Raw genomic sequence first — 26,898 nt, 5'->3', positions numbered from 1 at the left:
TGTCCAGCTAGCAAACGCCTGTGGCTATTCCTTGAAATTGCAAAAAAAAAGGTCCACTCTCATCCAGCGTGGATTTCAACGATGTAGGGCGCTTTCTTCACCAGGCCCGTGTGTCAGTGTGACTCCAACAAAATTCCATCGGCCTTGCTCACACCATCATTTCACCATTGCTCAGGTCGACAGGAATCTTACATCCGTATCTTTTAGATGACCGCTTAGAGTAGAAAAGAAAGAAGCTAGCCAGTGGAGAAATTATATACGGGACTAAAGTCACACATAAACACACAATATGCAAAAATCCTCTGTTGCTGGCCGTCGCTATTCTGAAAGTTGACTGAACTGTATCAAAATTCACGTTAATACGAAATTAAAATTAATAGTTTGCAGCCTAATAATTTGTATGACGTCGGGATCAACTCCTCTTCCCTGAGCTAATAGAGGTTTAACTAACCACCTGAGTAATTTCCAGGGTTTCTACATTTTGGGCCTTTCCGAACTAAACGACTTCTCAGGAAATAGCTCAGCTCGTAACCCCATTAATATATATATGCCTATATTTTTTTCCTGAAAATATAGAGATTGGTATTATGCTATGACCTTTATTTTGTTACCACGTGACGGAAAGTTTGTAATTGTCGCCTCAAAGAAAATGCTCTAGACCTCCAACACAAGTCGAATACACGCTTTACAAGATGTATCTATGAAAGACCTTTGATCACGAGTTTCCACTCGGAACCTAGGGTAGAAACCGATTTTTTATTAAAGTTATAAGTTATTTATAAGTTATTAAAATTTGCTATCACGTGATCCTTATGTAAAATGATTACACGATACAAACCACAGCATTTATCAATATCTAGGCTTTAATAAATACTTTTATGGGCTCACTAATTCCATTTATTTAAGAATTCATCATTTGACATGGCCAAGTACTTGTTTCGGAGCCTTCAGATATGATTTGTTTTCACAATACCTGATCTTCCCTGATAAAAACACGATTGGAACTAATTTGGGATAATTGGATGGTGAAGACTATGTTGATTTACTCTACAAATGTAAACTTATCTGCTTTTCTTTTTACATTACACACTTGTTTTTATGAGTAATTTGTATTATTGCAACATTCAACTATATGGCACCTAACAATTTCGAGAAATTTAAAAATATGAAAATCCAATTATCCCAAATTGTTTCCAATCGTGTTTAAAGTGAACCGAGCAAGGAAGTGCGCCACCAACGACGACAACAGTGAAGCCTTTTTCGATAAAGAACGATCATGTATAAAGTCAGCGACTTATGTTTAGGGAGCGCTCAGTTATTATGGCCGGGGATGGGCCGGCAAATTCTTCCTGCTTATCGGTCAAAATAAGTGAACCCCCTACCCATTGCACCAAAAAATTGATGAACAGTGAACAGTGAATGAATCTATATGAAAGACAGTGTCTCAAATTTCTCAAGTGTCTCAAAAAGGCCTTGTAGTGAAGATATCTTGACAAACGTGAACAAAGGCCGATAATTTATGCAAAAATCGTCAAATTGAAACTTTTGAAGGCTCACTGTGCGAAAACAAAAGCGAATTTCAAAAATCTAAGGCACGATTTTTTGCCCAGTATACCAAGCTCTCGATTGCCCTAAAACAGATCATCAAGATCGGTTGTAGATTTGTACTTACACTTTTTTTAGTAAAAAACTTAAAAACACGCGTTTTTGAGTAAAACAACCGTATGCACTTTTTTTTTTTAAATAATAAAATTTCTGAACTCTTCGGCGACAGTGCAATTTGTGTAAATAAACATGACTACAACTTGTGTTTTCTCACTGATACACATGATACACACAAAGACAAGCAGATAATTCAATTAGAAATTGTAGGAGCACATAATTGGCAAGGTGATAACTATCTTTGAGGTTTAATGGTACACAATTTGTAGGCTCTAGATATGTATGGAAAGTGAGATGTTATATGCAGAAGTTCAGCATATATTTTCATCTGATGATGCTCAATAACTTGCAAACTCACGGTCAAAATTGGGGAAACTCAACTAGTATTTTCTTTTCTCTTTTTTCAAATTTGGTTGCCATAAAGCGGCTGCCACTGAAAGCAACAATCCTGAGGTATATTTCAGAACCTTTGTTGAAGAGAATACCTTATCCATAACACGAATTCACATAATGTATATATTATATTTCTGCTGGTTCCATTCACGATTCAATATTCATATATGCAGGTAACCCTGGATACGTCAAAGTTCACGTTTTGTCAGCAGTACATTTTTTTCAAAGTTGACAGAGCTTGCATATTTCACATTTTTTTCAAACTTTAAAATAGTCATGATGCGCATGTTTTCAGATGATAGGAAACAAAACACCTAACATTCTAATTTGTTTTTTGGCCTTTTCTGCCAGCCGTCACTTGATCATACAAATCAGAGCGAATGGGATACTAAAGTATTAGTATCATTACACCATGTGTAAGCCTACCCACAATTCCCCTTGATTCATACACACTGAGATCTTGGCTGGTCCCCGCCTCTCAGTGACAAGCACAAATAGGCAGGTAACGGGAAACCGCCATGTATCAAATTACGAAATCTGATTGGTTGAATCATGGGGCGCTGTCATTGGCTGTTTAATTTTACTTGAAGTAAAGCTAAAATTATCACAGCAAACGTGGCTAGAATTTAACCAAGGATTTAATTTACATTCTTACAAGTTTTGAAATATTGGCAGGTACCAGAGTAGACTAAAAAGCACGCGATAAAAAATGATGCACTATGTGCGGGCATGCGCAATTAACAACTTCCGGGAGACCAAAAACTGTCTCATTTTAAAATGGCGGTTTGCCGGTATCTGCGTCTTACTACGTGCTGCGTCTAGACACGTGAGACGCAGTGATCAGCGAAACTGAGATCACTTCTTGAACTACAGTAATTTCTTGTACACACAGAATTCTATGGTCAATATTCCAACAATCTGACACCATAGTATTGATGCACATGATCTTCTGGATGCACGTACAGAGTTACTGTAAGACCAACCCTTTTTCCACGGAGGAGCTAGCAAATTTGTAAATTTTTCACCGGATATTTTTGACGCCCATACATAATTTAATAGATCAGAACTTCTGGGCAAATATTTAATTGATGAGTTTTTTCCTTAGCCTCCCAAAAAGATAGTGGTATTTTTGTCTGCCCCCTCGAGAAATGGGTGCCCCTGAAAATCCTCCAGCACCCCCCCCCCGAAGTAAATTCTGAACACTCCCTAACCAGATTACAACAGTTGAGACAACAGTATACAGTTGATATGCTTGCTTAGCGTTCGACATATGGATTAAACCGTGAATTGTTTCACTGTGCAATTTACTGGTGTTATAAAAGTTGCAGAAAATCGTGCTTGAGCTGGACTTCTTCGCTACGATGTGTGACGCATGGGTCGTTTACACAAATCGTTGATTTCCTCAGTTCCATTTATGGCAGAGTGCACTTTATTCAAATAAGTATAGGTCAGCAGATGAAAAAAGGGGCTATGCAAAATTAGTCATTGCATAGGATTGCGTATACGTAAAAATGTCAGAAAACATACTGCGAACATTGTCAATTTTACGAAACTTTCACAAATGATCTACTGAAAGATGCTTTATTGAAAAATATAAAACAAATACCATGTTACTGTGCTTGATTTTTAAAGAGAATCATAACTGTGTATGCTTTCCTTTGAAAAATCACTGATGCAAAAGTGCTGACTCGGCATTTTCCACAATTTTCGTTACATTAAATAAGGTGGCATCTTTGTTTTTTGATGAGTAACTTCATACATGATGTTTATATCGGAAATTATAATTGTAGAGGATATTTAAGAATCAAGAGTTTAATGAAATAACAATATTTACATCTACCATGGCTCTTGTTTTCATTGAACGGGTCAAATTTGCAATAAAGTCATGTTTGGAGCTCCAAATCATGGGGTAGTGGATATTGAATGTAAATTATCTCAAAAAATAGATTGGGAACAGCCATATGTGATATTCTAGAAAATGACAATATTCTTGGTATTGGGTAGTCTTCCACCTTAAAAGTTTGTACCTGCCACAGTCAAACATTTGCCAAGTTTTTCAATTCAATTCCACCTATGGGGGAATACCTATAAAAAAAGTGAGACAATTATGTCAAAAACAACTTGGCAAAATTTACAACAAAAGTGTTTGATATAGAGCACTGAATAACAATGTCTTGGACAAAGTTATCGTCAAAATAACCAAGGGTGATAAAACGGATCATTTATAGTGGACAAAAGAAGTATTCATGTTTAATAATCTACCTTTCTTCAGAAATTTACAACCTGATTTGCTCATTACTAGCCTTTCCAAAAGTGTCACTTGCAGTCCCTGCAAAACATGTTTTTTATGGCCACTTAATTGTAACTCTGAAATGTTTTGTAATATCATTCATTAAATGACCACTGCATTGTTCCTGCAAAGTGTGATGAACTTGTCAGATTTTATATGTCTTAGTGTGTAAGCATGCATGTATATATTGGAGGTGATGTGATTTTTTTCTATGCCCCCCCCCCCCTGTAAATTAAGGAAAAAATCTATGGCTGCCCCCTCATATTTCCTGTTTTTTTTCAATGCCGCCCCCCCCCCCCCCCCCCCCCCCCATTGTGGGATAGAGTAACCATGTTAGAAGTGATTGTCAAGTTCATGTTCGATTTGCAAGTTTTTGATGTTGATGGACATACTATATGTACATACATACAGACACCACAGACTTCAGCTTTTAACCTCACATTGGTATACCAAATATGAGTTAAAAAGTACTTTATCCTTGCACACAGTTTGAATAAAATCAGCTCAGGGGTGACAGAGAAACGGCTGCTGACGGACGGGGACCCAATCCATAAGTCCGCCCCCTGACTGCATCTGTGGGGACTAAAAACGGAAAAATTTCTGCTGACAGACGGGGACCCAATCCATAAGTCCGCCCCCTGACTGCATCTGTGGGGACTAAAAACGGAAAAATTTGGCCGATTTTAGCAGCTTTGACCACTCCGGCAGACCTTGTTTCTTAATCGGTTAGCCCAAAAGTGCCATCACGTGGCCAAACGTAGCCCCTCCCGGCCCACAGTAGACTAGAGCAAGGTTTGCACTCCGTAATGTACTCTGCTGTGCCTTGTACATTATGTCGTGCAGTTTACTTTTGTTCATTGTGGGCAAGGAGGGGGTACATTATTGCTTAAATATTGGCATTCCAGACAAAGCAAACATAAGTGTATCAAATACAACCAAATGCATTAAAGTGTATTGAAAAACTGATAAGAACAACAGTAAAATCGATCTGGTCAACAACTTTTTTATTTATATTTTATGAGGAAAAACTATCACATTAGGTGCAATTATCTCCTTTAAGAAGAATCAACTCTGTCTGCAAAAGTTAAAACATTGTCTTGCAGCACAGATTGCCAGCATTTGTGGACCGTGTGGTGTTGTCTACTTCTGACCTGCTAGACAATGTTTCAACTTTTGCAGACGGAGTCGATTACTCTATTATTACGTAACTGATAATTGAACTTGACAGTGTAATGTCATAGTCTTTCCTTTTGTTGACCACATCGAATCTAGTGTTGTTCTTATCAGTTTTTCAATACACTAAAATCCATTTGGTTGTATTTTGTCATGTTCCAATAAATTACACAGACAAGGCTATATGGTGGTAATAATATAAAGGCAGTGTATTAGCTCTTGTAGTTATTTTTCAATTACAACACAGTCTAAGGTTTCAGTGTCATCTCTACGATGCCAAGATGAAATAAGACATCAAATTAGCTCTTAATCAACACAAGTTGATCTAAAAATATATATATATACCACAGTGCTTATCAGGCAGTGCAGGCCAAAGGTGATAGAGCATTACACACACTCAGATTTAAAAAAATCATGTCACTATGATTTTAAAAAAATCATGTCACATTGAATCAATATGACCTAATCTAAAACTATCATCCTTCCACATAGATCCAGTACATTGGTATAATGGAAAAATACACTCAGTTACTACAAAATATAATAGATTTTATGTATTCTTTCTGTGATTGTTGGATTGATCAAATTTAAAATACAGCAATGTCAAAATTAAGCGGCAATATGACAGTTTGGTTGCAAATCAAATCATCCACAAGTCCAGGACTTTCACATACAAACTACACAATTGAGGCAGTGTTTCATAACAGACAATATAAACTGGCAGTATATCAATTGTTGTAAAATGATTGTGTTGTCACAAAATTGTCTGATCAATGAGATGTGAGTGCAGAGGAGACAGATAAGAGTGTAATATTCAAACAAATGATATTGCATAATATTTGCACATCAATAAAAGTAATTGACAGAGACAAAATAGAAATTCAACATTACAAAAAGAAACATCAATCTGGCAAAACTGTACATTATTTTTATATGGTTACCACTAACACTACATTCTAAAAAAAAATACATTTAAAATGAATATGCCACGTCACAACAATCTGAATAACTCAGTAAAATAGGATCAATCTAAAAATGATTTTTCAATAAAAATCCATGTATCAATGAAGATACAGTTTAAAAAGAGTTTTCTATTGCAAGAGTTTGTACAAATCAAGGTCTTATGTAGCTTTCTCGTAATTTTCTAAAATGAAGAAATAAAAGGCTTGGTGATATTGAAGAGTGCACATGTTTTTTCAAGTCCGTGTTTATGTTTTGCTTACTTTATTTTCTTCTGGATCTGAGAGTTCTCCTAGTCTGTGCTGGAGATGCTGTGATTTTCTCAGCAGGCTTGGCTGTTTTCTTAGCAGAGGCAGCAGTCTTGCCTTTAGTTGTCTTACCCTTTGCTGGTTTTGGACTTTCTACAGCTGCTTTGGATCTTGTAGTACGAGCCTTTTTTGGTGATGGGGAGGGTAGGCTTTCAGGAGCAGCTCTCTTGTTTGTCTTTCCTTTAGGGGTGGTTGTCTTGACTGGAGAGGCAGCTTTCTTTGCATTTCTTGTATTTCTAGTTTTCTTTGGTGATGGTTCTGCCATGGTTTGAGAAGGCTTCTTTGCAGGGCTTTCTTTTGGTTCAGTGGGTGCACTCCGTTTGGTACCACGCCTGGTTGTCTTTACTGGGGTGTTTGCTTTAACAGGAGATGCTGGCTTGGCTCTTGTACCTCTTCTTGCCTTCACTGGTGATGCTTCTGGCTTTGTCACCATTGGCTGTACGTCTTTATCAGGTTTTGCTGTACTAGGCTTTGATGGTGTTGGAAGGGTAGCTTTCTTCCCTCTACGAGACTTAGCCGGGGTTGGCTGGGGTTCAGGTGTTGGAGGGGCAACCTTCTTCCCTCTACGAGACTTAGCCGGGGTTGGCTGGGGTTCAGGTGTTGGAGGGGCAACCTTCTTCCCTCTACGAGACTTAGCCGGGGTTGGCTGGGGTTCAGGTGTTGGAGGGGCAGCCTTCTTCCCTCTGCGAGACTTAGCCGGGGTGGGCTGGGGTTCAGGTGTCGGAGGGGCAACTTTCTTCCCTCTACGAGTCTTAGCTGGGGTTGGATTGGATTCAGGTGTTGGAGGGGCAACCTTCTTTCCCCTACGAGTCTTAGCTGGGGTTGGTTGGGGTTCAGGTGTTGGAGGGGCAACCTTCTTCCCTCTGCGAGACTTGGCTGGGGTAGGCTGGGGTTCAGGTGTTGGAGGAGAAACCTTCTTCCCTCTGCGAGACTTAGCCGGGGTGGGCTGGGGTTCAGGTGTTGGAGGAGAAACCTTCTTCCCTCTGCGAGACTTGGCTGGGGTAGGCTGGGGTTGTGGTGTCGGAGGGGCAGCTTTCTTTCCCCTGCTAGACTTAGCTGGGGTTGGCTGTGGTTGTTTCTCTTCTGGTGTCTTGGATTTTACAGGTGTAGGCACCACCTTCTTGCCACGTGTAGCTTTCTTAGTTGGTTTAGGTGATTTCACAGGTGTTGCGGCCTTGGTAGCTCCACGACGAGTACGTCTTTTCTCCGGTGTCTTTTCTTTCACTGGTGAAGTCTTGTCTGCAGCCTTTGTGACAGCTTCAACCTTTTTTCCACGAGTGGATTTCTTCTTTGCTGCTGGTGAAGGACTTGATTTCTTTTCAGGAGTTTTCTTTGCCACTGATTGGCTCTTTGACTTTGGTGTCTTGGCTGGTGAAGACACAACCTCTGATGTTGCCTGCCCTCTCTTTGTTCTTTTTATAGGTGTTTTAGTGGCCTTAGCACCCTTTCTTTTTCCTCTGACACTTGTAGCTTTGACAGGACTAGGATTCTTGGTAGTAGGAGTTTTGACATCTTTTGCTGGGATTGCAGCTTTAGCTGGAGTTGCCTGAATCTTGGCTTTCTTGGTGACTGGAGGAGAAACCAGTGGTTCTTCCCGTTTTCTCTTTGTCGCCTTTGCCGGTGTTTTCTGTTTAGGGGTTTTGGACTTTGGACTTTTCAACAATTCAGCAACACCTTCAAAATCCTCAACAGGCTGAGCTTTTTGTCGAGGAGACTTCATAATTCTTGCCAAACCAATGAAATCTTCAACTGGCTGTGACTTTGCTTTTGGTGATTTCACTAGTCTTGCAAATCCAGTTGTACCAACAATTGACTCTCTCTTCTCTTTGGGTGATTTTGTCAGCCTGGTGATTCCATAATCACCAGCAACGGACTTTCTTTTACTCTTAGGAGACTTGACAAGCCTGTCAAAGCCAGTCATCCCAGTGACTGGCTCGTTCTTTTCCTTTGGTGTTTTCAGAATGCGTGACACACCAGTCAGACCCATGCTCTTACGACTTGCCTTGGCTGCACTCGTTGGTGTGTTAGCAGGCTTTACAGACTTGCCAGTCTTTGATGGTGTCTTTGTAGGTTTCAGTGGTGACATCATCTTTTCTGGTGACTGAAGTCTCTTCGGTGTTGGTTTAGCCTTAACTGGTTTTGCCATCTTGGTAGGTGTTTTGCTGGGTACTAGTGGTGATAACATTCCCTCTGGGGTAAGCTTACGCGGAGTTGGTTTGGCCTTAACTGGTTTTGCCATCTTAGTTGGTGTTTTGCTGGGAACAAGTGGAGACATCATTCTTTCCACACTTTCTCTCCTTGGTGTTGACTTTACTTTTGGTGTTTTCTTGGGTGTTGGCTGACTACGCACTGTCATACCCACTTTGCTTGGCGTCTTCGTTGGTCTAAGTGGTGACATCATCCTAACAGGCGTGGCAGTTCTTCTTGCAGATCCGGGCGTTGAAAGTGGTGAGACGGCCATTTCACCTGGACCTTCTGGTGTCTGCAGATCAGAAGGACTTATGGGGGTCATGGGTGTTCTTGTTGCCGACCTGGGGGTTCTTGGTGTCCTCTTGTTTTCTAACCTAGGGGTTCTTTGTAGCTTCTTTGCAGACTTAGGTGAGGGAGTGTTGAACATATCAGCCATTCCCGTGAAGCTTTCATCAGCTGGAGCAGGAGATCCAATCTGTTTGACTGGAGTCTTCCTCCCCTTACGAGGGCGCTTGGCCAGTTTTGGAGTTATGGCTCTCTTCTTTGTCTTACCGATGACAATTGTAGCTGGGGAAGCTGCATGACCTGTAGTTTTGACTCCTGACAGCAACCTTGCCTGAAAAGATGAGAGAGAAAAAACATTGAGTTGTTGATGCTCCTTTTGATTGCTATTGCAATGAAATCCAAGCACATGGAATTGTTAGGAAGTGACTGTGTCTGTTGACAATTTTAATTTGCTATAGATAACCCTGATGAGTAAAGAGATGCAAAAAAAATAATTAACTCAAACAGCATCATACAAGGTAATGACAATTTTTAACATAACAAGATTGTTGGTTGTGCATCATTCTTATGGCTATACAGAGTGAACTAGAACAATTGAGAAGAACACACACACATAACACCTAACATTACATGAAATGGACTGTAACCTGTTTTCTTCTGCATATACAGAAGGGTTACATAAGAGAAATATCGCATATACAAGCTTCTTGCTTCGTTGCTGAAGCTGAAGATTCTAAAAATTACTATTCGTCAGCTTCAGACACATACTGCCCTAGTACATCAAAATCCCATGTCAGTGTTGTGCAAGTAAGGGGCGGTCTGTTCATTGTCTGACCTGAGAAATTTATCAGAACTGCCACTGCAAAGTATTTCATGGGTATCTTGACAAGCAGTGACTCTTTGTATTGGACTTGAGAAATCACTCTATGTTGAACTGAAGCATGAAATTTTTAGAAGTTTTGAGAATGAAATCTGCTGCAGTGTGCCTGAGGAAATATGAGACCAGATTGTTCACATTTTGAAAAAAAAAGACATGGTCAGAAAACAGAAAAGTTTGTATCGCTACTGACAAACTGATACTTCTAACTGTATTTTTCACTATTTTTCTATGATATGGTCTCTCATTCTTCTTCCAAATAATCCATAGTTTTAATTCATCAAAACAGATTACATATGTGTAATGTTTGGTGTCATTTTTGACAAATATATTCTCATTAGGACCAGAATTTACTCACCAACAATGGCAATGTGTATTATACCCCTGCACTGTTTGTTAGCACGGAAATTGCTTTCCATTTCAACATACTTTGGCAATAGAAGAAAATCAACTTGATTCATAGAACAAAACTAATGAAAATATTATCAAAGTTACTGGTACTGTCCCTTTAACCCTTTGAGCGCCAAAGTCAATGTTTGTTGCCTATATCAAAATATACACCAGTCAACTTTTTTCTAAATTTTGCAAAAATTACGATAAAAATCCAAAGCCAATAAAATGTGATGTTCATTTGGTCCAAAATTGCCCAAAAAATTACAGAAAAATTCACAAAATTGGTACAATGTTGCACACTATAATTTTGGTGGGAAAAATTGCAGTGCTCAAAGGGTTAATCTAACCATGCCAAATCAGTGGAAATTCTAATGATTTACAGTGTGCCCATAAGATGGCACTCTGGGGCTATTATACTACCAAGAAAGTAAAATTTGGAGATGTCTTTTCAAACAAGCAACCAAGTCCACAATATTCAGACATTTATAGATGGTTTGTAGGCGGCACAAACTGCCAAGCTGAATACATATTTCCACTAAATACTGTTTTGTTTTACAAACTTGAGAGGAGGCTGCTTGACCAAGCAGGAGACAGTTAAGAGCTGAAAGCAAGAATGCACTTTAGGAAGAGATTTTCAGACTTTCAATCACAATTCTCAGTGCCTGAACATCTATAGTCTTTTATCAAAAGTTTATCTGACATACCTTAGCTGGTGTGGCTCCTCTTCTGACATATTCCAAATATTTATTTACAGCTACTTGTCGTCTTTTGGCAGCTTGTACCATGGCAACCTTTGCTAATCCACCTTGTTGCTGCTGTGGTTTGCCTCTCTTGACAATGTCGGCCCAGTTCTTAGGAGTCTTTCCCTTTGGTGTTTTGCCCTTAGTGGACTTGGGGGTCTAGAGGAGAAGATTAGTAACATCAAAAATCTATTCATTCTTATACAAAATGGGTGCAAATTTATAACACTGTCGAATCACTTTGGAATTTCAATTGCTTCGTTCATTTTATATGATGGTATACATTAATTTGCCTTATGTTTGTTATACTCTTCGCCATCAAGGGATGTTGAGACACAATACCTTATGTGAAACGTCTGAGATAATGGTTCTACTCCGCAGTTCTACAAACTCAATACACACAAAAGATCATGTGATGGCAGTACAAAGCAACCCACATGTACAACATTGTATGGAAACACACATATTTCTTAGCACAAATGGTGCATGTGGTTTTGTTTGTACCATGTTCCATTTAAATTGCTGGTTATACCATTCACATGGACTTTTCTGGTTCTTTCAATTGTATTTGTAACTTTGCATACCATTCAGCCCCATCATCTTCGAATATAGCAAAATTATAACTGAACTACAGTGAATTTTGTCTAAACTTCAAATGGCTGTTCAAATTACACAGATGTGTTGATCACAAAGAGGCTGAAATGACAAGATTCACTTAAAACTGTGCATATAAGTATTCTTGATCGGTGGCATATGACTGCAAGAAACCTGTTGAAAAAAGTGACAATTGGTGTGAAAAATGCAACAGCTCTAGGTTAATACTTGGATAGGTATCACAAGGATCAGAGATAGTGGCACTTACTTTACCCGCAGGTGTTGATCTTTTCTGGATTGGTGAAGTCAGTGTCTTTTGAGCAGGGGACTTGACTTTGGGTGATTTCTTGGCAGATTTGGGAGTGTTTTTCTTGGCAGATTTGGGAGTGTTTTTCTTGGCAGATTTTGGAGTATTCTTCTTGGCAGATTTGGAAATATTCTTCTTGGCAGATTTTGGAGTGACTTTTGGTGATTTTTTGGGTGTCTTCTTTGGTGAAGGCTTGACTACTTTACCACCACTGACTCTGCTACCTTTAGCTGGCGATGGAGTCTTCAACATTTCTGACAAACCAGTGAAGCTGACATCAGCTAATGCTTCTTTCTTAGGAGTTTTCACCTTTTTGGGTGATTTAGTTGGCGTTTTGACCTTTCCAGTTGGTGATGATGACCTTGGACTTTTGACCTTTGTTTCAGTCACCTTAGCAACACTGCTGCGTCTTCCTCTAGCTGTTGATGGTGTAGCGAACAGCTCAGTTAAACCAGTAAAACTCTCATCAGCAGATTTGGCAGGTGTTGTCACTTTTGGTTTTGGGGTGGAGTCTTTCTTTGGCGTCACTTTAGCTGGAACAGTCTTCTTTGCAGACTTTGGTGATTTTACAGGTGTCTGGGTCTTGTCAGGAGATTTTCCTCCCTTTGGACTTTGAGACTTGGCTGCTGGGGACACCTTTGGACTTGCTTTCTTGATAGACACAGGTGTCTTGGATTTAGGGGAGGGTGTTGCTTTCTGTTTGGGAGACTGCTTGGGACTGGCTTTCGGTGATTTCTTAGGAGTTGGTGTTTTAACCTTAGGTGATTCCTCAATGATTGGTGCAGTGCCTGGTGTTGCAACAATGGACATCCTTCCTCGCTTGGTGACAGGTGTTACCGCTCTTGGGGATTTGCCAGGCGATGATCTACGTCTTGGAGGTGCAGAACCACGACGGATTGGGGTGTTCGGAGGAAGTCGCTTGTCAAAGTGCTCTGGACTAAGATTTGGTCCAAATGATACCCTCTTGCGTTTTGCACTCGGGGCAACACTGCTTGTCGATTTTCGCTTTTGACCGGATGAAGGTGTCTTTTCATTAGCAGTCCCTGTCAGTCAATAAGTAAAACATGGTTAAAGATTTTGATATTTTTAAAACACACCCTCTGCCTCTGTTTTAACATCACAAAACTGACGTAACAAATTATTTTGTTGATTATACAGTAGAGACAAATAGTAATAAATAACATAATTTTACATATTGTTACAGTTTTTAAACCCACTACGTGTGGAACAATGACTTCGAATTGGTGGTGCAGGTTGCTTCAAAATTTCAAAGCGCCGAGAAACAGCAAGTGCTGGAAAGATAAGATTTCTTTCTCACTGAAAGCAAAGAAAATGTTGCGTTTTTTATTCATTACTCTCTGCATACCAATCCTCATGAAATTTACTTTTGATTTTAATATGTATTGAAACTTGAACGAATGGGGGAAAACTGTAAACTTGTCATGGGACAGCAGGGCCAAACATGAAAATTGCAGTCCTTGAAAAAAAAGACTTTACTTAGGTCTTTCTGCCACATCTACATATGTGGTCAAACAACTGACATGAGAGTGACGGTTTAAGGTATATGATTTCTGTTGCAGAACTATTTTAAAACTACAGCAACTACATTCTACTTTTGTACATACAGTTTACTCAGAAGAGCTTTGAAAAGCTAGACTTGAAATGCAACATATACTATCAATATTATTTGTTTACAACTTTCTATGGTTACTGACCCTTGGTTTTTGGTGTGGCTCGTTTCTCAGTTTTAGGTGATGCTTTTGGTGAAGCCTTGGCAACTTTGGGAGATGGGACATTCTCATCGACCTCTTTGACAGGAGCAGATCGTCTGCGTAGAAGACTAATGCTATTCTTCAAAGGAGTAGTAGATGTTGACGAGGACTTCCAAATGGTGTACCCTGATGAAATTAGAAAATGAATATTTCAATCAGACGTGTTCATTTAACAGACAATGTCACTGTTGTATTTGGTGCTAACTTTTAAGACTTCACTAAGCATTTCAAAGACACAACATACTGATACACCATTGTATAAACACCAGAACATAAAAACATTTCTGACCTTAGTTCGCTTGGGGAGGGGGGTGTCATATATTCTTTATGAGAAACAATTCTATGGGTGGAATTTAACATCAACTGTAGCATTTTCAAATTTGTTGCCCTTGATGTACATGCACAGGTAACTCAAGCATAATTACTTAAATCTGTACTCATGCACATCACACCAGACTAATAATTGTCTTATTCACTGCACTCAACAAAAACAAGTGAACATGTTCGAGTTTACGTTCTATTTGCAGTTTGAATTTCCTGTTCTTGCAAAATCATTCACAGTACTGTAATCTTATCGAAGCAGTTTTTATTTTGGAAAATTCCTGATACTTAAAGTGCTGGTAGCTGTAACTTTTGATAGTTTTTAATGACAAGTAAAGTTTCTTTTTCTACTCCAAAAAGCATATTGAGATACAGTATTAAGTTTGTCAACTTATGTTTGTATTGGTATTGTTATTAACAAGTTATTCTGGTCTGGACTTGAATTCAAACGTAAACAATAACAGTGGACGCTTCATTGACAAGCTGAATACTTTGGGGAATGGAACAAGACACTGTAGTTGTGAAAATATCATCAGCTACTGGCCATTACTAAATAGTTGTTATAAGTCAGTCACCTTAGCACTCCCTTTCTTTGTTGAACTTCCAAGCCTTTTATTTGAACTTTGCTCCGGCGTCTTTTCCTCAGATTTAGTTTTTGCTTCTTCAAGACTCTCTTTTGCTTGTGTAGCCTTCTTGGCTGACTCTGGTGTCTTGACTTTGGCTGGGGTGGCTTTCTTAGTTGGTTCTGGTGTCTTGGATTTGGCTGGGGTGGCTTTCTTGGTTGGTTCTGGCGTCTTGGATTTGGCGGGCGTGGCTTTCTTGGTTGGTTCTGGAGTTTTTGCCTTGGCCGGGGTGGCTTTCTTGGTTGGTTCTGGTGTCTTGGATTTGGCGGGCGTGGCTTTCTTGGTTGGTTCTGGCGTCTTTGATTTGGCCGGGGTAGCCTTCTTTGGTTGTTCAGGGGTTTTAGTTTTGGCTGGCGTAGCTTTCTTGGCTGGCTCTGGTGTCTCAGCTTTGGCTGGTGTTGCCTTTGCCATTGGTTCTGGGGTCTTGACTTTGGCTGGGGTGGCTTTCTTGGTTGGTTCGGGGGTCTTGACTTTTGCCGGTGTGGCTTTCTTGGTAGGTTCCGGAGTCTTTGCTTTGGCTGGGGTAGCCTTCTTGGTTGATTTTGGAGTTTTGACTTTAGCCTGGGATGATACATCTGGCTGTTTTGGGCTTGCTTCTTTTGATGGCTCCTGAACACTGGATGGTTCAGAATTCTTCTCTGATGTATCAGTGGTTTGCTGGGGCAATGCAACACTGGGATTCACATTGCTTGATTTTGTTGTCTCATCAGAAGAAACTACAGAAAAAAAAGAAAATGAATTGAAGGTGCTTAAGTCAATGAGCAAGTCTTTGGCATATTATTTATCAAAGAACATATTCATATTGAGGCTTTGGCATGTACAAGACAGAAGATATATTGTTCACTTATGCCTAAAAAAGTAATGAGTAGAGCAATGAGCATGAAATGTTATCAAAGACTTTCAGCCTGAACCAAAATGTAATACTGAAAGTATTAAAGTCAAGAGGCTTTGATTTTCCAGCTAGTGTCACAGAATAACCTTTTACCTGGCTTTCCATTAGCACTTTTAGGAGTCTTGTTGGCAGTTTTAGGAGTTTTAGGTTTGCCTGGTGTCTTGGATTTGCTGTTGTCTGGAGCAACTTCAGTTGGGACTGGTGGGGTTACAATTGGGTCCATCATTGGCATCTTGGTTGGAGTCTTACCGGGTGGAGCAATTGGAGAAGCCGGTGTATTGGAGCTTAGCATGGGTTTCTTGGCTGGCGTCATCTTCTTTGGTGTCATACGGTGTTTTGATCCAGCTGGGAATTCAAACCTAGTAAATGAAACAGTAGAAGTTGGGTCACAATCAGTCTAACACTTGTTGACCAATTTATCGATGAAAGTATCATTGGGACGACACAAACACCAGTGATCCATTTGTTCACAACAATATGCATGTACTCACATTCCCACATAGAGAGATGATGAGTGTTTATCTGTCTTTTACCGATTTCCTCATGCATGAATTATACATGTAACTACCATATTTTCTGACTATACAGTCTATGTTATCCATTGGTTTTAAACTTGTGAGCTTACCTGAATGACCTGTCAATGATAGTGAAGATATCCATGTGTTTGACTTGTTCCTGGCCCCGGATGGCCTTTCTATTGATTAGTGTTGGATTCACTTGGCTCAAATTTGTCAGGAAAACCTGGTTCATAACAAAAAATCAATTTAGAATAAATTAGACAGCAGATGAAAAAGTTCTATTCTCAAACACTGCTCTACCTTACTTGTCAGTTATGAAACCCATTGAAACAGAATAATTTTGAAGAGAATACGTATGTATGCAACACTGGGACAGATATTACAAGGACACTTTTAGCTTTAGCGACAGAGTTGCTTTATTCTTGGTAGTGAACTAAAGACTTATTTCAAATTTTAATCAAATTTTATATCATGAATGTGCTTAAATTTTATTGTTCAGGTTAAGCTTATCAGGTTATAGGGAAAAGTTGCTATCTTTTCAAATTAGTTCAGGTTTATTTTTGTTGTATGTAAATTGTAATTAGTTATTTTATGTTGTTCTGGTTACTGCAACATGTTGAACTATCAATTATCAAGAGCACTACTCACACTTTGTGTATACACATAATACATGTAATAATGCTGATACAATTTCTGGTATGCCCCATAAATTATGTCAGTGAAGAATTTATCAAGGAGGGAGCAGAGACCTGACTCAATTAAGCATGTTTAAGTGAGCAGAACGCACCTCGGGGACAGACATTCGGACTCTCAAACTTTTACAATTCTCTTCTGATATACCACATGTGGGGGTTCATTTTAAAGCTCTTGGTGAAAGAAAACTTTTCACCGGCTTAGTTTTTCGAAATTCGAAATTTTTATTTTTCTCCATAGAGTTAACACAGGGATGGCGGCCATTTTGAATTTCTAATATCGGTTAATCTTGAGTAATTTGTTTCTCTACTACAAAATTTGCACGGTGACCCCCGATTTTTATTCTTGATTTTGAAAGAGAATGATTAAAAGATCCCTTGAGGAAAGTTAATGCAAAAGTTTAAGTCTTTCACTTTCGAGGTGCATACTACCTTAAGTGAGCAGAACAACATGAATTGTTGCTTACGCAAAAAATTAACGTAGATAATTTGTAAAGATTGTGACATTGTCCCTTTCAACTATTTAAAAATCTGCATAAAAGTTGGCGTAATAGCTAGATTTGACAAATAATTACCGTACTATGAGGTAAAAACAGCGAAAATGAGGCAAGCCTGCAATTCACAACTTATTTCGTATAATGGTCAAATCTGGTTAAGTATGTTATGTGGAGTACCTTACGCTTTCCTTTAAATTGACCCGTTAAAGACAATTATATCATACCAGTGTATTGATGGTGCAATTACAGTGATCTGATTGGTTGAGACGTGAAAAGAACCATGCTATAATTTGCGATACAGCAAAGCTGGCCATGCATGAGCTCTTGACAAGAGGGAAATCCTTTTTTAGATGTCCAAAGCTTGAAGTTCAGTATACTGTCATGATATATAATAATAGCATAAACCCTACCCAGCGACAACACATGGTTTTGACCAGTTCACTTCATCTATGCACTGGCTATCACTCTTGCATATATCTCATGAACTGGTCAAAATTCTGTGGTATACCATCGCTGTGTGTGGTTAACTGATTAAATAAATCTTCAAAAAAGGGCCAATGATGGTAAAATGCCCTTGTAAATTAGAAACTGTTATCATTACAGAATACAATTGCTTGGTCACGTATATGTATGTAAGTGAAGATTGTCCAAGACTTACCTCATCATTTTGATTGATTTCAATTCTGCAATGTTCCTTGGATACATTGGGTAACTGGATACGTATATCACAGTCATTGTTCCTGTGTGAAAATCAGACAGATCGAATATTTATATATCGGCACTCATTGCAATATTTTAAGATGCACATACAGGATATAAGAGTACATATCAAACACCATGACTGTCAATATTGTACAACCTTGCTGAAGCAGGTAGAAAGTGTTGACAATAATCAAGTCACTATCAAAAATGTTGAACTCAGGTACAATCACATGTCTATACACATGTCTCATGCATATTCACAATGCAAATAAGCTATTCCACTGAACAATCTGGTCAGCTTCCTCACTTCAAAATAACTTTTCGTCATGGACAGAAAACCATGACCTGCACGATAGCCTGCCTGGTCCATTTTCAGGCACAAGTTGAAAGATTTGGGTTGTCCAACATTTTCAGCAATAGCAAGTTGTACAACTTTCCAAGTCACTGGGGTAGAAACATACTGTCAAAAGCCACTGATGGATTGTGGGTAAATAATTGTCAAAAGAGATATGGGCACAAGTGGACATCATAATCAATGTACCCTTTCAACTGATTAAATCAACATCAACACTATTTTGAAAACTGATATATTCTGTCAATTGAATACATGAATTTTAATAGAATGAAGTATTATCATGTAGTTTGAGCAGAACCTTGCTGTAAATTGAGGTATTGATTGTTCAAGGGTCTGCCAGGTAGTGGTTAGGCATGCAGGATCATCTTAGTTTAATAATGCCACAAAAAAATTGTAAATTTACAGTTACACACTCGACAAAATAAATTATCTGACATAACAGCAGTTCTGTACATTTATATGTATGTGTGTATGTAATGTACAGCAACACATGACATGGAGAAAGCTGTAAACTCAGTACAGTAGAATTTTAGTGCACTTCTCACCTTCCAAGAAGACAGGTAGTGTTAGTCAGGGGAAAACGAGCTCCATCAGAACCATTACGTTTTATTACAACAATGTTTCCATACAATGGCATGATTGCTTCTTTATTATCCTATCTTATTTCATACAACCTGTGAAGAGGAACAAAATTAAGTGTTTTCTTGTATTGGTAAAGAGATTCATTAGGAAAGTCACTGATTTTATATTGTAAAATGATGGTTTCATTTATATCCTAATAATGCATATCTTTATGGTCTTTGGTGATTTTCAAAGAAGTACAGTGAGTCTTGCTGTGGAACTGGGAAAACATTATTGGTAGCCATACTGTTAGTCTGAAATGAACTAACTTTAACTCTTTTAGTCTGATATCATACCTGAACATTCCATTTTGATTTGTTACTTTATAAAACTCACTCTATTTTAGTCTGTTAAACAGAATGAATAAATGGATATCACGACTCATGTCTAATAATATATGAAAGAAATAACGTTGAACGTGGTGGCTGAGATTACATTAACCAAATTCCACAGCAAGACCTTCTCTGTTGTGTACTTCTTTATATTCACTGACGACCACAAAGATGTGCATCTTCGTACTATATGTTGAGATATACATGTATATATATCAAGACAAATTTACGAAAGTTTCATTACCAAATACATACAATCACACATTTGATCTAGAGAACTGTGACACATCACATATTGATAGTAGTCGGGAGAAAGTTGCGAAATCATGCCTATTATGTGTTTAATAACCAGCAAAGAGAGACTTGGCCGTTGTTTTTTTTCCTTCGCTGTTTAAACTTAACCGCTGAGGTAGAAGAGAGATCTCCATATCTGAACAAAGGAACAAAGATTGTGAACACAGCGACAGAAACATCATAAATAACGGATCATCAGTAGTAATAGTTGCATAGAAACTGCAAATATTAAGGTTTCATAATTATAAAATACAGTTCTGTAGCACTAATCTTTTTTTTCAAATTACAGACGCAACAAATACTAAATGAGAACATAATTGCCAGTCTCCACGATTATAAGGTGCAGTTGTCTCCGAAATCACAACCCTCGTTCTTCTACTGCTAAATTCAAATTGAATGAACCCAACAGTTCTCCCTACGACATTTAAATATCGACGCACAAAAACCACGGCTTTTGGCGATATAATGCAGGCATCGTGACAATTTAACCAAAGATCTTCGCATAAGCGAGTTCAAAATATTCTGATCGTTCTCTAACGAGATAAAAAAAAGCTGTAAAATAATTCCTTCATCAAAGGCTCGAGGTCCAATTTCCAAATTAACAACACAGTCGGCAGTCGATTGTCATACATGACACACACGATGGTCGTTGATCAGCGAACATAGTGACAAAAATGGAATAAAACACTCACCTGATTGGTAAAATCCAGCCTCTAGCTTGTCCCTAACTTAAATTTGATTATGGTAATCCCTAATTTTATCCCATACGAAATCGGGGATCTCCGACGGGGATAAAAACGTTAGGGCTTAATCCTTACGCGAACTATGTACTGTACCGCGCTTACCGTTCACAACTGACAGTACCTTACCTCATCACACACATATTAATGCACCATAACATTATAGTTCGTCACTGAATAGACAGTTTTGTCATAATCCGAAGAAACTTTCAGAGATTTTTATACATTTTGTGATTTTAAATTATTTATTGAACCTAAAATGACATGAAACTCAACATTTATCTGATAAATTTACGAACGGAAAAATACTGCGGAGGAATATGGCACATTCGTTCGTCAAGGAACCATGTTAATGGTACGAGGATTTGAATTCCGCCGCCGGAGTCGTTGATTGGCCAGAATAGATCGTTATTCAAATCACCTTCGCACAACTCCGATGTCATTGCATCACCGCACCGTCGCCAGTTTAGTTTTACACGTTTTAGGTTGAACAAACAACAGAAGAGATCGTGTTCGTTACATGTGGGCATGGAGGTAGTAGTAGGAGTGGGTAATACGAATGTAATCAAGCAAGAGTCGATGTTCATTACAAAGTGTTGGCTGATGCATGTATCACAGAGAACACCACATTAACCCGTCAAGCCATTTATAGTACAAAATGCCTAGTGAGACAGGAAGTCATTTGGCCAGAAACAAATAAATTGGCGATCAACTTCACTGGTTGGTACAGCAGTTGCAAACACTAAAATAAGCGGGTAATCTCAATCGGTGTCAACTGTGAATTATTCTTTATTCAATTCAGTTTATTTTCTAAGATACACCATGAGAGAAATGGTTTGTACCACTGTGCGATTTTTATGCAGCCTGTAGTATCAGTATCAATTTTATGGCCAGAGTTAACGTTGACGCAGTTGACAGTTGACCCTGGCCCGTGCCGCATCCGCGCCGTGATGGTTTTTCACACAGGCGCTCCTTAGGGACTGGTCAGTTTCTTCGGCCTGGGGGGGGGGGGGTGGATTATTTTTTGCCGACGTCAAAAAGTGGCTGACCCCCCTATGCCAAATTTTGAAAACAGGGTGACCCCCCTATTCCAAATTTCGAAAACAAGGTGACCCCCCCCCCCCCCGGCGCGCGACATAGGTAAAGCAAAAGGTGGACAAAAAATTATATATATATATATATATATATATATATATATATATATATATATATATATATATATATATATATATATATTTATTATATTTTACATTTTACATATATTTATATTTTAAATAGTCATTCTATGTTTTAATGAAATTGTTGACATGTCAGTTGTAAGATAGGAATTTCAAAGTGTCAAGCTTAAAGTTTGAATACAGTACATTTTGAATGAGCTGTATTTTGAATGAGCTTTGATTGTATTTCACACTTTCTATGCTTAACCAGATGTCCTGAACTGTTGTACAGAAATGGATGTCAATCATTAATATCAAAGAGGAAAAAGCAGTGAATCAAAACTTTGATGGGTGTAAAGACTTGCCAACCATCCAATTAAATCTCCTGAGGAGCCATAGAGAGCTTTTTAGCCAAATCTGATGTGTACAGTGTCTGAGAGGACCTTTTCTTGTGTAACATTGAAACCATAAAAGCACAGCTAATAATGACAAAAACTGCCTTTTTCAACTGTTATTTTGTTCATAAAAAAACATCTTTCTACAGAAAACCTGTGACACAAAGGAAAATAATTGCATCAATGAGAAGGAAAGATATCTTGTCATTTTTCTATCTCTAAAATAAGTCACTGTATCAAATATATATTGTGAAATATTTGTGCATGTTGCTTTCTCATACTGAATTCTCATAGAGAGAACAGAAAAGTATCAGTAATTTGTCATCCTTTTCATATGAAATGCAGATTCCATAATGGTACACTTTCACTTAGCAAACATCAAGATATCTCTGATTTATTAAAGTATGGCGCCCGACGGGCGCGCCGAAAAATATGAAACATCCTGATATCTCTGATATATATGCCTTGTATATTAAAGTCATGCACCTGAACGGCATGCTGAAAAATGTCTGATATATATAAAGTAATGAGCTTGAAGAGCATGCTGAAAAATATTGAACATACAGATATCTCTGATGTATGTATGCTTGATATGTTAAAGTTGGGTGTGCTGAAAAATATGACTGATTATTAAAGTTACGCGCCCGAAGGGCGCGCCGAAAAATACAACTGAATAATGAAATTTGTGGCTGACACTAGCATTTTAGGCAATGATGAGCCTGTGTCAAAATTCAAAAACACACTGACCCCCCCCTATTGGGCATTTCAAAAACAAGTGACCCCCCATCACCAAAGTCAAAAACAGGGTGACCCCCCCCCCCTGAATCCACCGCCCCCCCCCAGGCTGAAGAAACTGTCCACCCCTTAGCTCCTCCTGCAAAGTAGATCGATTTTCGGATCGATCTATTGATCCCGTAGTCGATATACCCGCCACTGCAACCTATTTTGCAGACTACCCAGCTAAGGAGCGCCTGTGGTTTTTCACCTAGTTCATGACACGGTGAGTGGAGGAACAAGTGTGTTTATGACATGTATCCACGTCCACAGCACAGGTGCTCGCTACCTGGGTAATCTGCTAAATCGATCGATTTTCGGCTCGATCTATCGATCCTGTACTTGATCTGCCCGCCACTGCAACCTAAGGGGTGGACCATTTGATATCCTGGGGGGGGGGTCTGGAAGATTTTCGAAAAAAAAATCCCAGCAGATACAAGGGAAAAAAAATCTGCCTTTATAGATGACTTATGAAAAAAACAAAAACTGGCAAAAAATGTGGAAGAAAAAAATCTATCACAGTATCAGCAAGAACCTTTTGGGATGTAACTTTTTCCTTTCCGTGCACCCTTCTTGTCTTTCCAAAAGCCTCTTGAAATTTATTTTCAGTTACATTTGCCTTTTTGAATTGTTCACTGACTTTAGATAAGTGAACTCTGTAGATACATGCATATCATCTCTTGTGTGTTGACCAATAATAAATAAGTTTGTTCTCTGGTTTGATTGCGACATGGACAGATTGCACTGACAAGTCAAATGACAGAAATTCAGAAGATGTTAAAACAAAACTGTCATCGTCAATTATATAATACGTGGCACATTTTGGCCAACCAATAAACCAATTTACATTTTCAAAAAAGAAAATCGAAATAGAACTAATTTTCAATTTCCAAATGGTTTTATCATCTTGATTATTAACTTTTAGGCCTATTTCTAAATTTGAAATCTTTGGGCTGAGATTGAAACGTAGGAAACAGGTATGTATACTGTATATGTATAGGTGTGAATACTGAGGATGGCACTTTGCAGCCATTCAAATTCCCCTCTGACAAACTCTATTTCAAACAATGCATATTTCCGTTTTATCAATTTCCAATATACCAAATGTCCAATTTTCCCATTTCACTCATTTGGGGTGTGTGGCCCAGTATCTTTTCATTACTACGGCAGAAATAACTGTATCGAATTGGAACATTGATCTCAGTGTGACCAAATATACTGGGGGAGGGCTTGGTTATGATAATTCGCACAAGATACTTTTAAAAATTAGCTGGAATGAGGGACTGGTCAATTTCTTCGGCCTAGGAGGCCGGTGGATTCATGGGGTGACACTGTTTTTTACTTTGGTGATGGGGTTACCTATTTTGAAATTGGGGGTCAGTGTGTTTTTAAATTTCAATGCGGGCTCATACTTGCCTAAAATGCATCAAATGCATCGTGCTAGCCATAAATTTCATCATTCAATTTCATTTTTTGGCGCGCCCTTTGGGCGCGTAACTTTATTGATAATAAGACATATTTTTTAGAGCCCCATCCTAATGCAAAACTTTAATATATAACATACATATATCTGAGATATATGTATGCTTAAAATTTTTCGGCCCTTCGGGCGCATTTCTTTAAAATATCAAACAATATTTTTCAGCATGCCCTTCAGCTGCATGACTTTCATACATCAGATGTATATATATATATATATATATATTATATATATATATATATATATATATATATATATATATATATATATATATATATATATATATTTATCAGAGATATCTGGATGTTTAATATTTGACAGTCTGTTTTTGCAAAGTGTACTAATCATTATGAAATCTACAGTTCATATGAAAAGCATGACAAGTTCCTGACTCTTTTCTGTTTCCTCTACAATGAGAATTCAGTATTAGAAAGCAACATGCACTAATATTTCACAATCACATTTTTCTCACAACAGTTCTGGACATGTGATTGTGCATATTAAAAAAGAGTGGCATACATTCACAGCTCTTTCAAAATACTGTATTCAAACTTTAGAGTTGACACTTTTAAGTTCCTATCTTACAACTGACATGACAACAATTTCATTAAAACACTGAATGACTGAATGTTTAAAATATACCCAAAAAAAATATATATATATATATATATATATATATATATATATAATATATATATATATATATATATATATATATACACTGAATTATTCTATTCAATTTATATTCCACTTTTTGTTTTACCTTTGTCGTGCGCAGGGGGGTCACCCTGTTTTCGAAAGTTGGAATAGGGGGTCAGCCACTTTTTGACGTCGGCAAAATATAATCCACCCCCACCCTCAGGCCAAAGAAACTCACCAGTCCAGTATGTACAAGTCCGTTGATATATGATAAACAGATTGATTTTGCAACATCGCTGCTTTAAAAACAAAATCTTTGAAGGAAGAATGCAAAAAAAATTGCCAGGATTCACAAGGAGAAAAAAAACATCCAGTGGAACATGTGGGAAAAAAAATAGTGCCCCGAAAAAATCTTCCAGACCCCCCTGGATATCAAATGGTCCAACCCTAAATACCTTTCTTAGGAACAGGACATTTACATTACATTCGACACAACAACACAATCGTTATATTCGGCGAATTTTATTGGTCAACAGCAACAACCAGATAAATGGGCCCCTGCGGGTACAACATGGTTTTATTTTTGTGCATAGAAAAAGTTTTTCACTTGCTCAAATCATGGACCATCAAGGGTCTATGCTCAAATGCATACCCTACACACCTCCCTCAAATCATTGGTTGAAAATTTCACAGTAACTTTACTTCAGGGGACCTAGTACCTGTGTGTCTATTGTGACTTTCATGGATAGCGCTAACATCCTACGAGATACCTTACAGCTGAGACACAACCTAAATGACTGCATTGTTTGTACTGCTGCCTTCCCTCCTGAAAACTGCCAAAAACTGAGGAAAAGGTATATAATAGTCAGTGAAAAATTAAATGTTGCAGTCTGAGCCATGAAATTGTAAACGAAGTGGATACAGGGGAATCAATAACGATGCTTTTTGTAAAAATTTAAAGAAAGAGAAATAACTTTTCTTTCCTGCATAGAATACGGGTGTATCAGACCACATTTAACTCAACAGGAGAAGAAATACACATGTACCCAGTAACATTGACATAGACTTACACACCTGTCGCTTGAGGGCGCTTTCTACTATCCCTACTACAAGGTGATTTTTTTGTAATATTTACGCATTCACAGTTATGTTGATTTGTTTTATTTGCGACTTGTTGAAATAAATAAATTTATCTTTTTAAAAAAAAAAAGATCAGCTTTCAGATACGGATAGACTTGAAGCTAAAGGATGCATCTTGAACGCATTCCAGTAAAATTACTTAATTGCGTTTTTTCCGCATTTCTTCTTTCAAGTGAAATGGCTACTTAAGTTCAGAGCAATGCCCTGTACTTTTATTTGTTTAGTTACGTAGATGTGACTTTAATTGGTTGGAATAATTTTTTCTATCAAAAACAAAAAAAAAGTGTTTTTTTGTAAAGTTGCTTGTGGTATTTCATCGAGGAATGTACAACTTCTGAATTATAAAAAAATGCAAAAGCCCCTTTCCCTGGCCTCTGCTAAAAGTAAAAAACCCATCTAACCACATTACCATGGAAACAAGCCTTTTCAGAGTTTTATTGGTTGTCCAAGGTATATCATCACATTCTACAAAACTGTCATCTTGCAATTGAACTTGAAAACTTTCTTGTACCGTATGTTTAATGTTTGCATTTTGAATCATCATGCAATCAGTGATTAAACTAACCCTTTATCCATGTGTGCTTGAGCTAACGTTGCAAGGGGCCAAATTCAACTAAACTATGTTTTGTTGTCAAGATTTATATTTCACTAGACATAATGCTTCAGAAGTTTGAATTCAATTAATGAAGTGAGAGTTGTACATAATTGCTCTTTAAAGGGACAAAGTCGCCCATTTTTCATGAATTTTCTTGCATATGAGATACTACTTATATTGTTTGACA

General features: G+C 38.1%; 1 protein-coding gene across 1 annotated transcript; it reads right to left on the bottom strand.

The window, feature by feature from the left end:
• Positions 1-5,708: 5,708 nt before the first annotated feature.
• On the bottom strand, positions 5,709-20,657 carry LOC139120590 (mucin-2-like). The gene is made up of 11 exons (XM_070685098.1): positions 20,484-20,657; positions 19,090-19,218; positions 18,146-18,227; positions 16,406-16,521; positions 15,874-16,139; positions 14,841-15,604; positions 14,459-14,486; positions 13,888-14,070; positions 12,134-13,215; positions 11,236-11,430; positions 5,709-9,592 (listed from the first exon to the last, which is right to left on the bottom strand). The coding sequence occupies exons 2-11, from the start codon at positions 19,179-19,181 to the stop codon at positions 6,743-6,745; spliced, it is 5,658 nt and encodes a 1,885-aa protein (XP_070541199.1). The 5' UTR covers positions 19,182-19,218; positions 20,484-20,657; the 3' UTR covers positions 5,709-6,742.
• Between the last annotated feature and the right edge of the window lie 6,241 nt (positions 20,658-26,898).

The sequence above is a fragment of the Ptychodera flava genome, chromosome 20 (assembly GCF_041260155.1).
Source record: "Ptychodera flava strain L36383 chromosome 20, AS_Pfla_20210202, whole genome shotgun sequence".
NCBI lineage: Eukaryota > Metazoa > Hemichordata > Enteropneusta > Ptychoderidae > Ptychodera > Ptychodera flava.
Note: the sequence above shows the minus strand (reverse complement) of the source record. Positions and strands in the feature narration are given on the sequence as shown.

What these genes read in the sequence shown, in the direction of transcription:
- LOC139120590 (XM_070685098.1), bottom strand. Translation starts at nt 19,181, where the DNA reads ATGCCATTGTATGGAAACATTGTTGTAATAAAACGTAATGGTTCTGAT. An exon ending in AAGTGCTAATGGAAAGCCAG is followed by an intron (nt 15,605 to 15,873) that starts GTAAAAGGTTAT and finishes TTTTTTCTGTAG; the next exon opens with TTTCTTCTGATGAGACAACA. An exon ending in GATCAACACCTGCGGGTAAA is followed by an intron (nt 11,431 to 12,133) that starts GTAAGTGCCACT and finishes CTTCTCCTCTAG; the next exon opens with ACCCCCAAGTCCACTAAGGG.